At 28.6% G+C, this 14,995-nt stretch overlaps 1 protein-coding gene across 2 annotated transcripts; it reads right to left on the bottom strand.

Moving 5' to 3' along the window:
• Positions 1-1,939: 1,939 nt before the first annotated feature.
• Positions 1,940-8,879, bottom strand: LOC126847746 (homeobox protein Hox-A3-like). 2 transcript variants are annotated; one of them, XM_050588140.1, is made up of 7 exons: positions 8,689-8,879; positions 7,983-8,000; positions 7,174-7,191; positions 6,499-6,528; positions 6,336-6,413; positions 5,899-5,922; positions 1,940-2,113 (listed from the first exon to the last, which is right to left on the bottom strand). In XM_050588140.1, the coding sequence occupies exons 1-7, from the start codon at positions 8,753-8,755 to the stop codon at positions 2,106-2,108; spliced, it is 243 nt and encodes an 80-aa protein (XP_050444097.1). In that variant the 5' UTR covers positions 8,756-8,879; the 3' UTR covers positions 1,940-2,105. The 2 variants fall into 2 exon arrangements, with proteins under 2 accessions (XP_050444097.1, XP_050444098.1); XM_050588141.1 differs by having other exon boundaries at positions 6,336-6,410.
• Between the last annotated feature and the right edge of the window lie 6,116 nt (positions 8,880-14,995).

Below are 14,995 nucleotides of genomic sequence, written 5' to 3'. Positions count from 1 at the left end.
AATAAATTGTAATAATTCACTCGACTTAACTCACTTAACTCATCAACACAAAAAAGTCGAGGAAATGAATAAGTTTTATGAATAGAATAATTTGTGTGCCAAAATTCATCTAAAAGCCTTAGATACTGATAGTAGGCTATTAGTATTTAGTAATAATTTAATAATAAAAGCTGTTGCGATACGCGCAGCTGAAGTGAAACTTCCTTCGGATTTGTTTGGATTTGATGAAATATAAGGTTTTCTGGAAGAATAAAATTTCACACAAATATAAATAATTTTATCAGTAAGCATATTTTTTTACATAATAATAATAATATTTAAAAAAAAAATATACATGCATATTAACGAACAATAAACAATTGAATATGTTATAATATATAACAAGCTTATGATACAACCACAATACAATACTTTTTATTAAAACTTTTGAAAAGCAAAGGAAAGTAATAGGTAACTCGTAATCTTTACCACCGTAGCACACTCTATGGCAGAACACTATAAGTTTATGATACAACCACAATACAACAGTTTTTATTAAAACTTGTTTTTATCTAATCAAGGTTAACGTAATTGACACCACTATGGTTTTCACCCTCTCAACTATTTGTTTACAGCTTAAGAAATATCAGATGGCGCAACGTGTTCCAATAATCAATTTTTTTTGTTGAAAATAATTATGATTATTTAATAATGTATGAACCTAATGATGAGACCCAAAATCAACTCCGGTGTTCCAATAGTTATGGATAATAAATATTTTCGTACACATTTTTTTATTTAATTGTCCTAATGTAATAACTTATAATCATTTCTTAATTTTACATTTAATTTGATTGTATAGAAAATGAATAACTATGTTAATTTTTTTCTTGTTTATATTAATACATACAGTGTGATTCTTTTATTATGAACCACTAAATATCTCATAGGGTTTACTAAGCAATTAAAATATAACTTTCCATATTGTTGTTATACAATCTGATCTCAACTTAAATGGTAACGTATATATTTTATTAACTTTTTATATTGAGAATAATGTACTAAACATTTTTGAATGGTCGATAACCAGTTTCGGATAACCATTGGATGGGAGGTGAAGTGCGGTTGGAAAATGCGTGCAGATAAAAATAATATTACACTCTGCTTTTCATCCTGCCTTAAACTTGAAACTTCAATAACTTCAAAAATAAATTGAATTGAAAATTCGAAGTAGGATTTTATACCAGTTTAAAATGAAATAATTATGAGAAGGAATTTCACAGCAAAACTCAACACGATATTATATAGTATATCTTTAAAATTAAGTCAACTGTAATAAAACATTTTAAAATATATTTTTGTACTTGTAGTTCTCCTACATAGCTTTTGTAGGTAGTATATGCGTTATACCGTGTTTTTTTGTTTCTTTTTTTGCTTTTGACAACTGAGTAGGTGATAATAGTTTGGCAAAACATACATACCTACTTAAAACAATGTACGAAGTCTAGTAAATGGTGACAAACCTTATATATTACAACCACAACAGCATTACAAGATAAACATGATTAAACGTTTTGTAGATAATATTTATATCGAAAATTATACTTATTGAACCCTTAAAATCAGAAAACCCCAAAAAATGTAATAATAGTTTTGATCTTGTCAAAATTTAAATACAATTTGTCCTTTACAGGTTGCCATCAGGTAAAGCATCAAGGTTCAATCAAGAGCATAAAAAGTATAAATAGTAAATAGTAAGTTATGTATTGTACATTTATATTTGTTATAACTTATAAAGTTTTACAATTGAAACTGCTTACCGCATTTTCATAGACATTAAAAAAAAAACAAATTAAAAATAAGAGGAGGAAGCAGAAGTAAAAACAAAAGTTGGAATGGATTAGATAATGAAATGCAAATTTACTCTTTCGGTGAATATTATTTTTATTGGTAGACAGGTATATGTAATAGATATAATATAATTTATATGATAGTTAACAAAAAAATCGGAAGGTCGAAACGTAATTATGATAAACAAAGATGATCATTTTACAGTAAGCATATGTATTTTCAAAATGTGACACAGATTTTGGATATTGCAGCTTTTTTGGTAAATTTGACTGTCGTTAGTTATCTAAAAAAAAAAATATAAAAATATTGTGTATAAAAATCGTTTATTTATAATTACACATGAATTTTAATTTAAATTAAGTTAGACACCTTTATAAATGTATTCAGAACAAAGTGTTTGGTAACTTTAGGATTTACTAGTATCCATTGTTAAATTTCGAAATAACTATGATTTTAAATATCCAATTAATATGTATATAAAATAATCGTTTTTAAAAAAATTTGAAACATCATTATTAAACGTTTTCAGCTTTATTGAAAATAATTTAAAAACCAGTACAGTGGGGTCGGTGCATAGTGGGGACGGAGCATAGTTGGGTCGGGGCATAGTGGTGACGGGGAGGTCACAGGCTTACAGGAATTTTTAAATCTGAAAGTGATAAAATCACTTTCGAAAAAACGCTTCGATGCAAATCGGTAGTTAGTATTTTCAAGCCAGTACAGTCCAAACCAAGCACAGTATAAACCAGCAAAGTTAGAAAGTTTTAAATGAAGGTTCTGTATTTACAAATGAGCATCAAAGCGTTAATTTGAAAGTGATTTTATCCGAGAGGACTAGTACAGTAGAGTATTGGCATAATGTAATCAAAGCAATGAGGAAACGGAGAGGTCACAGGTCTACAAGAATTATTATAAATAAAAGTGACAAAATTGAATAAAATCGCTTTCAAATAAACGCTTTGATGCTCATTTGTAAATACAGAACCTTCATTTAAAACTTTCTAACTTTGCTGGTTTATACTGTGCTTGGTTTGGACTGTACTGGCTTGAAAATACTAACTACCGATTTGCATCGAAGCGTTTTTTCGAAAGTGATTTTATCACTTTCAGATTTAAAAAATCCTGTAAACCTGTGACCTCCCCGTCACCGCTATGCCCCGACCCAACTATGCTCCGTCCCCACTATGCACCGACCCCACTGTACTAGTTTTTTTTTTTTGCAAAAACTTAGTGGATCAAATAACACAAATACAATGTCTTGTTATATTTTGTTGGAATGGTCGACGATTCATGTTTCAATCGTTTGTACTCCATAATTTAAATTATAATCGCTTATTCTCAATAAAATTAATATTTATGTATTATATACTTCCATTATAGCAATCTCACACAAACTATTTATACTTCACAGATTATATTATTTCAAAGCTATATTATACTTCTATTTTATTAGATTGACAATGTACAAAATAAAATGCAACTAAAAAAACCTTTTCATAGATCCTTAAAATGTAAAGGGTGGGATAGTGAAACGGGTTTTTACCATTTAAATACATTAGAAAATCGCCGTTTTACTGCCTCATCCTGTATATTAATTTCTTGTTATTTTCTAAAGAAAAATCGATTTTCTTACATTTAAATTAAAATAAATCTGGTACTGTGATGGAGAAAACAATAAATTTTACCTACATATATTACTTATTAGTTAAATATTACTAACGTGTATAGCCACTAGCAGTCGGCTGTTGCCTGTTATTTAACAATAACATTTTATGGAGATTTTAAAAATTGTGTTTTTTTAATAATAGCATAGGAGCAGTATCATGATGTTCACGAGATTTGATCTAGTCATAAAATAAAATATTATCATTTATGACTTAATTATTATTAAAATTTATCTTAATAGTAATAGTACATAGTAATAAAATAATGAAATATTTTATACAAAATTAGAGCTACAAGTTGGTAAACTAAAAAATTAAAATTAGCACGAATCAGATTATCTAATATTAGACAATTCAAACAATCAAGCGTGAATCTCTTTAAATGAATAACAGTATAACAATATACAAAACATTAGTTTTCCTATAAAAAAATTGTGTAATAAAAAATACATGTTGAGGCGGTTTACTGCATAAAAACCAACACTTAATCTGAATCTAAAAAACAACAGTCCTCTTCATAATTTGCAGGTAGTTGGACCTTATATACTCATAGTTGACCTTCGGTACGGTAATATAACGCAGGCTATAAAATAACGAGATATCGACAGTGGTTTTGTCGTATCGTTTTTTTCCCAATAAATCGAGTGTCTACTATAATCAGTTACATGATTTAGTCGCCTGTGATATCATGTAATAAACACTATGTTATGATACCGATCATTGGGCCCTAACCTAATCTAACACGGATAGACGTTACCAACTGATAGTTTTTAGTGTCAGTTCGTTTCTCACATCTGATACACTGGGTTTTTAGTTAAAAAAAAAAAAAAAAAAAAATGAACTTTGTGTAAACTACTGGCAAATTTTCAACGCAAATGTTTCAAAATTACCGCTAAAAATACCGAAAAACAAAAAAAATTGTACCCCCCCTAGGGGGGTGGGAAATGGGTATAGTTTAAGTTTGACACAACTGACGTGTGCGGGCATACCAAATAATTATTTCTTATACATTTCAACTCGATCCGACTCTTTTTCTGGAAATTATAGCCACTAAAAGTTCTAACTTAAAAACTCGTATGGTTTTTTTTTTGTTTTTTCAACTTTCGTCTGTGAAGAACTAAACTTTTTCAACTTTAACCCCCCCAAAGTACCAACTAGATGAAATTTGCGATTTATAGAGTTGCTACTCGAAGGAATTGGTTTAGTATTAAAAAAGTTACAGTGTATACAGATAAAAAAAAAACACACATCAGAGTAAAACCAATACCTTCTCGCTTTGCATCGAAGCTAAAACAACAGTCCTCTTCATTATTTGCAGGTAGTTGGACATTATATACTCATAGTTACACTTCGGTAAGGTTTTATAACGCAGGCTATAAAATAACGAGATAACGACAGTGGTTTTGTCGTATCAGAATCATTAAGTGTCTTAATAAGTACACGGATAGGTTTTTTTCCAAATAAATCGAGTGTAAAAGACATCAAAAGTGGTCAAATTATATGTTTTTGGGGTCGGTGATTACGAATTTAATATCAGCTCTCAATTTTAATCATCCGGAAAGAACTTAAGTAAAAAAAAAAAAAAAAATTGAATTTGTGCAAACTTTAAGTCAAAAGTGGTACTTGAGCACAAAACCTAATAGTATCATTCTGCATAGATATACGTAAAATTGTTTTAATGATTTGATCAATTTTTTTTAAAGATTTTAGGTGTTTTTGTTAAAATATACGAAGTCTGCGAAAACACAGTTTCCCGGCAATTAAAAAAAAATGTAGTGCCGAATTTTTTTCTTGTTTAATATGTTATGGATACATATGAGTTCCAACTACTGGCAAATTTTCAACCCAAGTTTTAAAATTACGGCTAAAAACCCCGAAAAACAAAAAAACTTGTACCCCCCTAGGGGGGTGGGAAATGGGTATAGTTTAAGTTTGACATAACTGACGTGTGCGGGCATACCAAATAATTATTTCTTATACATTTCAACTCGATCCGACTCTTTTTCTCGAAATTATAGCCAGAAAAAGTTCTAACTTAAAAACTCGTACGGTTTTTTTTTTTTTTTTTTCAACTTTCGTCTGTGAAGAATTAAACTTTTTCAACTTTTTCCCCCCCAAAGTACCAACTAGATGAAATTTGCGATTTATAGAGTTGCTACTCGAAGGAATTGGTCCAGTATTAAAAAAGTTACAGTGTATACAGATAAAAAAAAACACACATCAGAGTAAAACCAATACCTTCTCGCTTTGCATCGAAGCTAAAACTGCTAGTATCTTTGTAAAGCACAAAACTGATATTATCATCCAACTTTCAGTCATTTAAAAAACGAATGATAAAAAAGTATATTGAATTACACTTCTATAACCTATGTACCTAAGTTTTTTTAAAGTCTCAAAAACTTACCAGGCTGTTGTGGTGCTACCGGTGCTGAAACACCAAAAAAATAATTCAAATAATTGTTTTTCCAATTTAATTTTGAATTTTTAACGAACTATTATAGTGGTATAAAAATTGTTAGTTGTTGATCTAAAGTGTTTAAATTGATTAGCCACAAATTATATTTTTTAAACAATATTTCAACTAGATATAATATTATATTATTCTATGCTTATAGACATGATAAATGTATTTTTGTTATCAACAATGTAATGGAAAAGTAACATTTTATACACATTTTCAGCTTTATTGAAAATAATTTTAAGACTGCTAATATCTTTGCAAAGCACAAAAACTGATATTATCATCCAACTTTCAGTCATTTAAAAAACGAATCATAAAATAGTATATTGAATTACACTTCTATAACCTGTATAAGTTTTTTTAAAGTATCAAAAACTTACCAGGCGGTTGTGGTGCTGCTGGTGGGGCTGCTGGTGGGGCTGCTGGTGGGGCTGCTGGTGGTGCTGCTGGTCGTACTACTGAAACACCAAAAAAATAATTCAAATAATTGTTTTTTTCAATTTAATTTCTTATATAAGTTCTATTAAAGTCTTAAAAACATACCAAATGGTGGTTGGTGAGGCAAACGATTTGCTGAAATAACGAAAATAAATATTCGATTTTTCAAAATGCATAATATAGCTCATTGTTCTAGGGCTATATACACAATTGTTTTAATATGTATTCCTTTTAAATGGATTTTTAAGTAGATATTTTTATACACTCATAAATAAATATTTAGTTTCCAAAAATTACGTCAATTCAACTACAAAAAAATGCAGTTATGGTCAATTTTTGTTTGTTTTCGAACGTGGTCTAATTGATATACACTTTCGTAATAAATAAATCAGAAAATTATAATGAATCAGAAATTGACATTTTTTTAAAAACAAATGTATGGTCAAAATATGGTAGGTATATACACAATATGAATTCATGCTACTTATGTGTTTGGAGAAAAAAATCCAAAAAAATTTTTTAAAATTTTTTAAAATTTATTTGGATTACTTTGGTCTTGGTCGTTAGGCTATTTTTAGTTTTATTCTGACATTTTTTTAAAACTTTTTATACACATTTTTAGTTTTATTGAAAATAATTTTAAGACTGCAATTATCTTTGCAAAGCACAAAAATTAATATTTTCTTCCAACTTACAATCATTTGAAAAACGAATGATAAAAAAGTATATTCAATTTCACTTAAAAAATGTACATGAGTTATAGCAGTGTCAAAGACTTACCTTCAAAGCCAGGAGGGTCTGAAATATCGAAAAAAATTATAAAAGTATTTTATTTATCCCAATGCATCAAATGGCTCATTGTTCTAGGGCCAAGTACACAATTTTTTTAATATGTATTCGTTTTAAATGGATTTTTAGGTAGATATTTTTATACATTCATAAATAAATATTTAGTTTCAAAAAACAAGTCAATTCAACTACAAAAAAATGCAGATATGGTCAATTTTTGTTTGTTTTCGAACGTAGTCTAATTGATATACACTTTCGTAATAAATAAATCAAAAAGTTATAATGAATCAGAAATTGACATTTTTTTAAAAACAAATGTATGGTCAAAATATGGTAGGTATATACACAATATGAATTCATGCTACTATGTGCATAGGCGCAAATACGGGGGTCTAGGGTGGGCTAAGCCCCCCCCAAAAAATTAGGTTATGTATACAATTTTGAAATACAAAAATATATTTACTTATATTTATTTTAAAAAAATGTCCAGCCCCCCCTAAATTAAAAACTGAAATTGCGCCTATGCTTATGTGTTTTAAAAAAAATGATCTCCAATTTTTTTGGATTACTTTGGTCTTGGTCGTTAGGCTATTTTTAGTTTTTTTCTGTCATTTTTTAAAAACTTTTTATACACATTTTTAGTTTTATTGAAAATAATTTTAAGACTGCTATTATCTTTGCAAACCACAAAAACTGATATTTTCTTCCAACTTACAATCATTTGAAAAACGAATGATAAAAAAGTATATTCAATTTCACTTAAAAAATGTACATGAGTTATAGCAGTGTCAAAGACTTACCATCAATGCCAGGAGGGGCTGAAATATCGAAAAAAATTACTTAAGTATTTTATTTATCCCAATGCATCATATGGCCCATTTTTCTAGGGCCAAGTACACAGTTGTTTTAACATATATTCGTTTTAGATAATTTTTTTTTCATAGGTATTTTACTACATTCATAAAATAAATATCAAGTTTGCAAAAAAAAAAAATAGTCAATTCAACTACAATAAAATTCAGAAAATTGTTAATTTTTTTGTTTTTGTGCGTGATCTAATTGATATAAATTTTCATAATAAAAATCCAAAGGTTTTAACAAATTAGAAATTGACATTTTTTAAAAACGTATCATTTTAATATTTTCATCAGAAACCTGAGGAAATTTTACATAATGTGTAGTTTCAAATTGGGATCTCCATAAAAATGCTTAGAAAAATAATATGAAATGAGGTAAAAAAAAAGGTAAAATTTGAGGTAAAAATTCATAGAAAAATGGAAAAAACATGTGAAAACGACCACAGATTCGAAATATTTACCCGCACATGCTGACATCATAATGCAAAACAAAAATATGATAATAAAAGTTATACTTTTGAAGTTCAATTTTCAGGTAGATAATATTAAATAGTACATACATTAGGTAATAATATACTATTTGAAATATTTCATATAATTTTGTTTACAAAAAAAAAAAAATTATATACTAAAAATGTTTTTTATATACCTGCATGCGCTAAAATGATAACGCAAATCAATGTTGTTAAAAAAAAATATAGGCTATTTAACTTCATTTTTCAAGTAGATATTAATAAATGGTATATTAAAGTTACGAAATTTAAAACGCTAAATAAAATATTAATTTTTAGATTTACAGTTTAAGTAAAACACCAAGATTGTAGAACACTATACTAGAGCAACTTGCTGCTTATGGTATATAGAGGTATATGTGCTGCACAAAATTTGAAAATGTTTGTTAGTAGGTGAAGGGAGTGTACAATTTGTAATTATTTATGTATTTTTATTGTGTATGTGTTCATTGTTTGGTAAATATGTTTGACTCAATGATGTACATTTCGTGTATTATTGTTACGAATAAAACGTGTAGACAAAACACAATTGTTTTTTGTTCTATAACTAGTTTAATACAGCCAGACTTTTTTATTGTTTTAGGAACTTATTTATTTAAGTTTTGCATCAAAGTGAATTATGAATAATATTTTTCACACTAGTGGTGTTAAATGTATAGGTTACACTCAAATAGTTCAATTCCAACCCTACAGTTAATTTAGTATCATAAAGGACTAGATATTATTGACAAAAACTATTCTATAAGTCAATGTACGAAGTAATTCAATTAATTGATATTTCCCTGTTATTTTAACATATTGTTTAACAATGCAAGTCTATCTTATCATTATGCACTAAGGTTTCATATACATATTTAAAACAATATAAGCCCAGCATTTTCTTTTTTTTAGTTAGCTATCGATACACCAACCAGTTCTTCTTAGTCAATACATTACCACAACTTTTTAAGATTAACAATTTTACAAATTTTGAATAGAGCGTGCAATAATGTTGTGAAAAATAATTAAAACAGTTCATAATACAGATGTACACAGTCTTGAACCCAGAAGTTACCATTAACCCTTATTACCCATTACATTTGTTTGCACAGTATAATAATTTAATGTATGAAAATTTAAAACTTAAGTTAAGATAGATCTAGTGCTTAGGCAACACTGTTATTCTACCGTCGTATCTGAAATTAATTACAATTTTCTGCAAAAAAAAACAAATTTTTTTGACAATAAAAAAAAAATTGTTGCTCTGACTATTATTTTATTTTATTTTAAAGAAATATATTCTACTCAGTCCAGGTTAATCCAGCCAGTTAAATTTATTTATTGGGCTAGAAATCGAATTATTTATTGGTAAAATCGAACTGAAAATAGTTTTAAGTACTAACATAACATTCTTCTACATTGATAGAAGTAGAAATTACAATCTAATTCGAAATGTATACTTTTATACAACTATTCGAATATTGGAATCTTTAAAAATGATGTAGTCTAATCCAAATTACAGCCTTATGGATATTGTGTATTCTAATTAACACAATTAACATAATTATTGTGTTCATACATTCAGATTCCCTTATTATCCTTTATCTAAATCAAAAATGTTTTATAATTATAACTAGGAATTTTTTTTTTAAATCATTTATCGTGTATATTGTAATCCAATATTGTATTATTGTTTATGAAACCCAAGCTGTTTTCCCAGCGACTGTTGTAATGTAAACGTATCACAAACTTTGAATATTATAAGAATCTTCGTATTCTATAAAAACCATGGTTTTATTTTTTATTTTTATTGAAAACGAGGTGTTTTTCTTAACATTTTTTATTTTGCAGTTGTTTTTGTATTTAATAGTTTGACCTATTCAATTTCTTTTTTCAATTTTTTTAAAATTATTATAATATTATAACAAAGTAATTTTTTCCCCCTGAATAGATTTGGCTACATAAGGAGCTTTTTAGGGTGAAACAAAATTGTATTCGACTATTTCACAACAATTGTTGCAATGTAAACAAATGTCTGTTGATATCATAGAATACCAAAAATATGACAGTTAGAAATACCGGGTGAATTGGTTTGTGTAAAGATACACTGGCATTGCTAGAACTTGGCCGGCGCACTGTTAAATTTTCAGGAAGTTGCTGTCCATTATTCCCTGACTGAACAAGTCCAATTTTATCCAACACTTGATGATATCCCTTATTTTTTTGATAAAGTTAAATACTAGTTTTTATTATAATACCTTTATCCCTCGAAATACTAGTCAATTCTGATATAATGTTTTTCACTATCTCCACTAATGTCAAATCTTATAATTATTGTATTAATCTAATCAGATGCTTCTAAATTTTTAATTACATATAAAAGCCTAGAAAAGTGAACTTGTGTTAAATCGTTTTTTACTGAATCCAAACTTAACAATTCTTTACACAATGCACTTTACATATTCTTTGGACTATGCAATGAGAAAAGAAAAACTTTTATTCGATTAGAGAAATTCAATTGATACCGGAACCCAGATAGATCTTATTTATTTAATGAAATTAGCAAAGATGAACACATGGTAAATAAAAAGAGTTTTTTTTAGTAAAAAGAAGAAAATAATAATAAAGATGTTTGCCTAAAGTCCTATGGCTTTTCTCGAGACTGCCGTTGCTTTGTGGTCTGTAAGGAATCGTGGATGTTTTCTTTATCTTCAGTAAACGATTTGTTTCTTTGAAAACATCACTGAGAAATTCTGTGCCACAATCGGTAACGAGGTTCTGAGTGATTCCATGTAAACATAAAAGTTTGGTAACAAAATGATAAGCTACAGTGTTAGCTTCATGGTTTTCCATGGAGACTGCCCATGAAAATGTTGTCAGGTCATCTTGTAAAGTTAGGATGTACGCATTGTCGAGATGAGTACGATGAAGAGGACCGACGACATCCATGAAGACCTTTTCAAAGGACTTTGAGGATGTACTAGTGATAACCACCGGGGCCTTTACATGACGATTAGTGTTCTGTTTTTCTGGCACGAGACATTGATTTAAGCCAAATCCTAACTTAGGTAAGGCTAACTTTTCTATTTAATGTTCGATACAAAACTCTTGGAGACTAGATAAATGCGAGCAAGTGCTAAACTGAGATCTTTAATTTCTTTAGCGAATACTACACGCGATTAAGGCTTCGGCCAAATACGAACAAAACAGAGGTTTCCACTTTTCATCAAAATAATACATAGGCAAACGATACATTGAATAATGTTATGTTCAATAGGCACAGTGTTAAACACAACACCCACCGTATCTAGGTGTTACATTAGATAGGATACTACCATACAAATGTCATTTAGCCAACGTTGCAGCGAAAATCAGCTCCCGCAATAACATTATTTAAAACCTCACAGGTAGAGAATGGGACGCAGACTTCTCAGTTCTAAGAACATCCACCTTAGCACTTGTTTAGTCGGCTGCAGAGTACTGTAATTTCGTTTGATTTAACAGCGCTTACAAGAAAATGGTAGACTCCTAACTAAATCTTAGTCTGCGCATAATTTCTGAAACTATAAAGTCTACCCCTACTCAAAATGGTTACCTACGCTATGTAATATCGCCCCTTCTGCATTGAGATGCTAACAAGCCCTGCTAAATGAATGGTAGAAGTACATCATGTCCCTATCCCTACCAATCTACCATTATGGCACACTTTTTTCAAGAACTATAAGGCTTAAATCTAGAAAACCCGTATGGAGAACAGAAGCCTGGAAGAAAGAATGGACAGCATCAAATCTCAACCAAAACTACATCCCCACGCGGTATGTCCACAGCCAGTTAATTCATTAATCCGACGTATTGGAAAAACGGATTATTTTTTATTCAAGTAACCCTGAATTACTTCGATTAATTTAAGAACAATCTAGTAATCCAGGGTTAATAATTCTGCCCATCTCTGCATGTAACTATCTTTTGCAAACCAAACCTATATGTCTAATATGTCGGATGGCTCCCAGCAACTTTTGAAACTTAAATGGTAACGTATATATTTTATTACTTTTTTAAATAGAGAATAATGTATTACAAATTTTGACTGGTCGATAACCAGTTTCGGATAACTATTTTTGAAGCTATAAGAGTTTAAAAGTTAGGATGGGAAGGGGGTAAAAAACAAAAAAAATTGAGAAAAATTGAGATCACATTATATGAAAAAATAACACGAAAAAAAAAATTCAATTATTATTTTAACCCAGTGAGATATTGACTGGTTCATGATAAAAGAATGACCCTGTACAAAATGATAACGAGCTTCTAGAGATTTTTAGTGTAAGCACAGCGTAGCTTCATGTCCCAGCTAGGGTCCCATGATTAAGACCTTGAAGGTGGTCAGTCTTAAGTATGATCCCCTTACTTCACTACACCGTAACAAAGTATAATTTTTAGGGAGAGGGGAAGTGATTTGAAAAATTATATTTACAGAAAGCGCTATATTATATTATACTACAATTATTCTAAAATAAAATTATACAGATAATTATTTTTATAATTTTTCGAATAAAGAATTGTTTTATTCATTTTTTTTTTTTTATGCTCTTAAGTACATTTTAGTTTATTATTTAAATTTTTTTTTTTGAACATAGTATACTGAAGCTATGGACAATATGAAATTGTTTACTTTTTATAGTGTTTTCTAGAGCTTTATCAAATTTTGAAACTTTTATGATAACGTACATATTTTATTAACTTGATCATTTAAAAATATTTGCTGAAAAAATTGACTATCAACTATATTGGTAAACGTACTGAGTGAATACATTATATGTATACATATGTGCTGTATTATAATCGGTATTACTTAATTTTTAAAGTTTATAACATCCGATATGGATAGTAAATATATAGTATATCACTCTTACCAATGGTGACGTTAAGAAATATACGGCGCAGCCAAAAAAGGCGCTTTTAAAATGGATAATTTGAATTGTTTTCAAAACAATAATCAAATTTTAATCGAATACTTGTAACAATTTAGCTGCAAGACTTTTGGCACCAAAGACGAAAAACAGTAAAATAAGTATTTTCTAATTGTCTTCCATGTTGATTTAACACAACTCACAAATGCAAAAAAACAACAATATTTTCCTAACCGTACTATGAATACTCTTGGATATTATAATATATAAGAATGCACTGTGGTCTGTATACATATTCAACACTATAAGATGTAAAAAATATTTCCTAGACAAATACAAATTTTTTTCTTTTCTTATTATTTTACAGCTTTCTTAGCACATGATGACAAAGATTTGTTCTTATTTTTTTCACCGCGGACGAGTACGTTTTGTTTCTACAACAAGATGTTCATGTTTTTTACCCGTGTTGACAGCAGTCATCGGGGATAGTAAACAACCTTATTTATTATTTTTCCGGCACTGTTTATATGAAAACATGTGATTTCATCACGTTTAGCTTCAAAATAATTCACGAAGACACTTGACTTCACCGAAAGCTCGATATGGCCCACTCTTCTATCTCGTAAATATTATTAAACTAGTGAGAGAGTCAGGCAAAATCGTTATCTAGATAAAAATATGATCGAATAACGCAAAAAGATAAAAAAAAATTATATTTTATGTCTTAATTCACCTTTTTTAATTACAGTTATTCCAATAATCCTAACATAAATAATTTTGCTTTCTATTTTTAAAAAAATTATAATCATCTTTATAGTAGGTCTTAAAACAAGTATTGAAAAATGTATACCAAAATTATTGTCTTTTTACGCGTTTCAGCGTACCGCTAAATTTTTAAAGAGTTGTTTTCGATAGAAAATACACAGGTGTAGAGGCCGCATAAAAATGTCAATGTGAATTTTTGTTAGGTTTCCTTAAACACTGCCTATGTATTAATTCTGATAGCTTAAAATAAGTACAGTCTTTCGTTATTTTGCTTTTTTTTTTTTTTTTACAACCAACATTAAAAGCATAAAATTTAGGACGTAAAGCTACAAACTCAAATAAAATTAAAACTTTCAACTCGTCTTTTAAGTATCCTGGACTATTCTTTCTTTTATCTGAAGAACATAGATAGTCATTTGAAAAAATTGATATGTCGAATATGGTGAGGAAGTATTTCTAAGATCACCCACAAAATTATCTATGATAATCGCATAGTTCAAGCAATCAGTTTCTGAATAACACAAACTTATATTTATACCACACATAGGTTTCATGCAATGTATTTTATTGGATTAATTTAAAAACAAACACACAACGGAAAGCATATAAACTGGTGAACATTCGACTAATATAATATTGTGTTTTTAGGTATTTTAACATTAGAGTTATGTGATAAATTAAAGAAACAAACAATAATAATAACTTAAAGTATTGGTGACAAACAAAAGTAAACATTAAATTAAGACAGATTTTTCTTCTAAAATCATAAATGTTTTTTCTTGAGGATGAGTGT

Source organism: Adelges cooleyi, unplaced genomic scaffold, assembly GCF_023614345.1.
Source record: "Adelges cooleyi isolate 19-005CV unplaced genomic scaffold, UGA_ACOO_1.1 ACOO_flye_CR_arks_rails_tigmint_CR_PRNA_118, whole genome shotgun sequence".
In the NCBI taxonomy this organism is placed as follows: Eukaryota; Metazoa; Arthropoda; class Insecta; order Hemiptera; family Adelgidae; genus Adelges; species Adelges cooleyi.
The sequence above is the reverse complement of the archived record's forward strand: the minus strand, read 5'-3'. Positions and strand labels throughout refer to the sequence as shown.

Bases quoted from the DNA above. Each gene is read 5' to 3' on its own strand.
- LOC126847746 (XM_050588140.1), bottom strand. From the start codon at position 8,755: ATGAAGTTAAATAGCCTATATTTTTTTTTAACAACATTGATTTGCGTT. The intron at 6,414-6,498 runs GTATGTTTTTAA...TTGGTGTTTCAG, and splicing joins GCCTCACCAACCACCATTTG to TAGTACGACCAGCAGCACCA. The intron at 5,923-6,335 runs GTAAGTTTTTGA...TTGGTGTTTCAG, and splicing joins AGCAGCACCACAACCGCCTG to CACCGGTAGCACCACAACAG.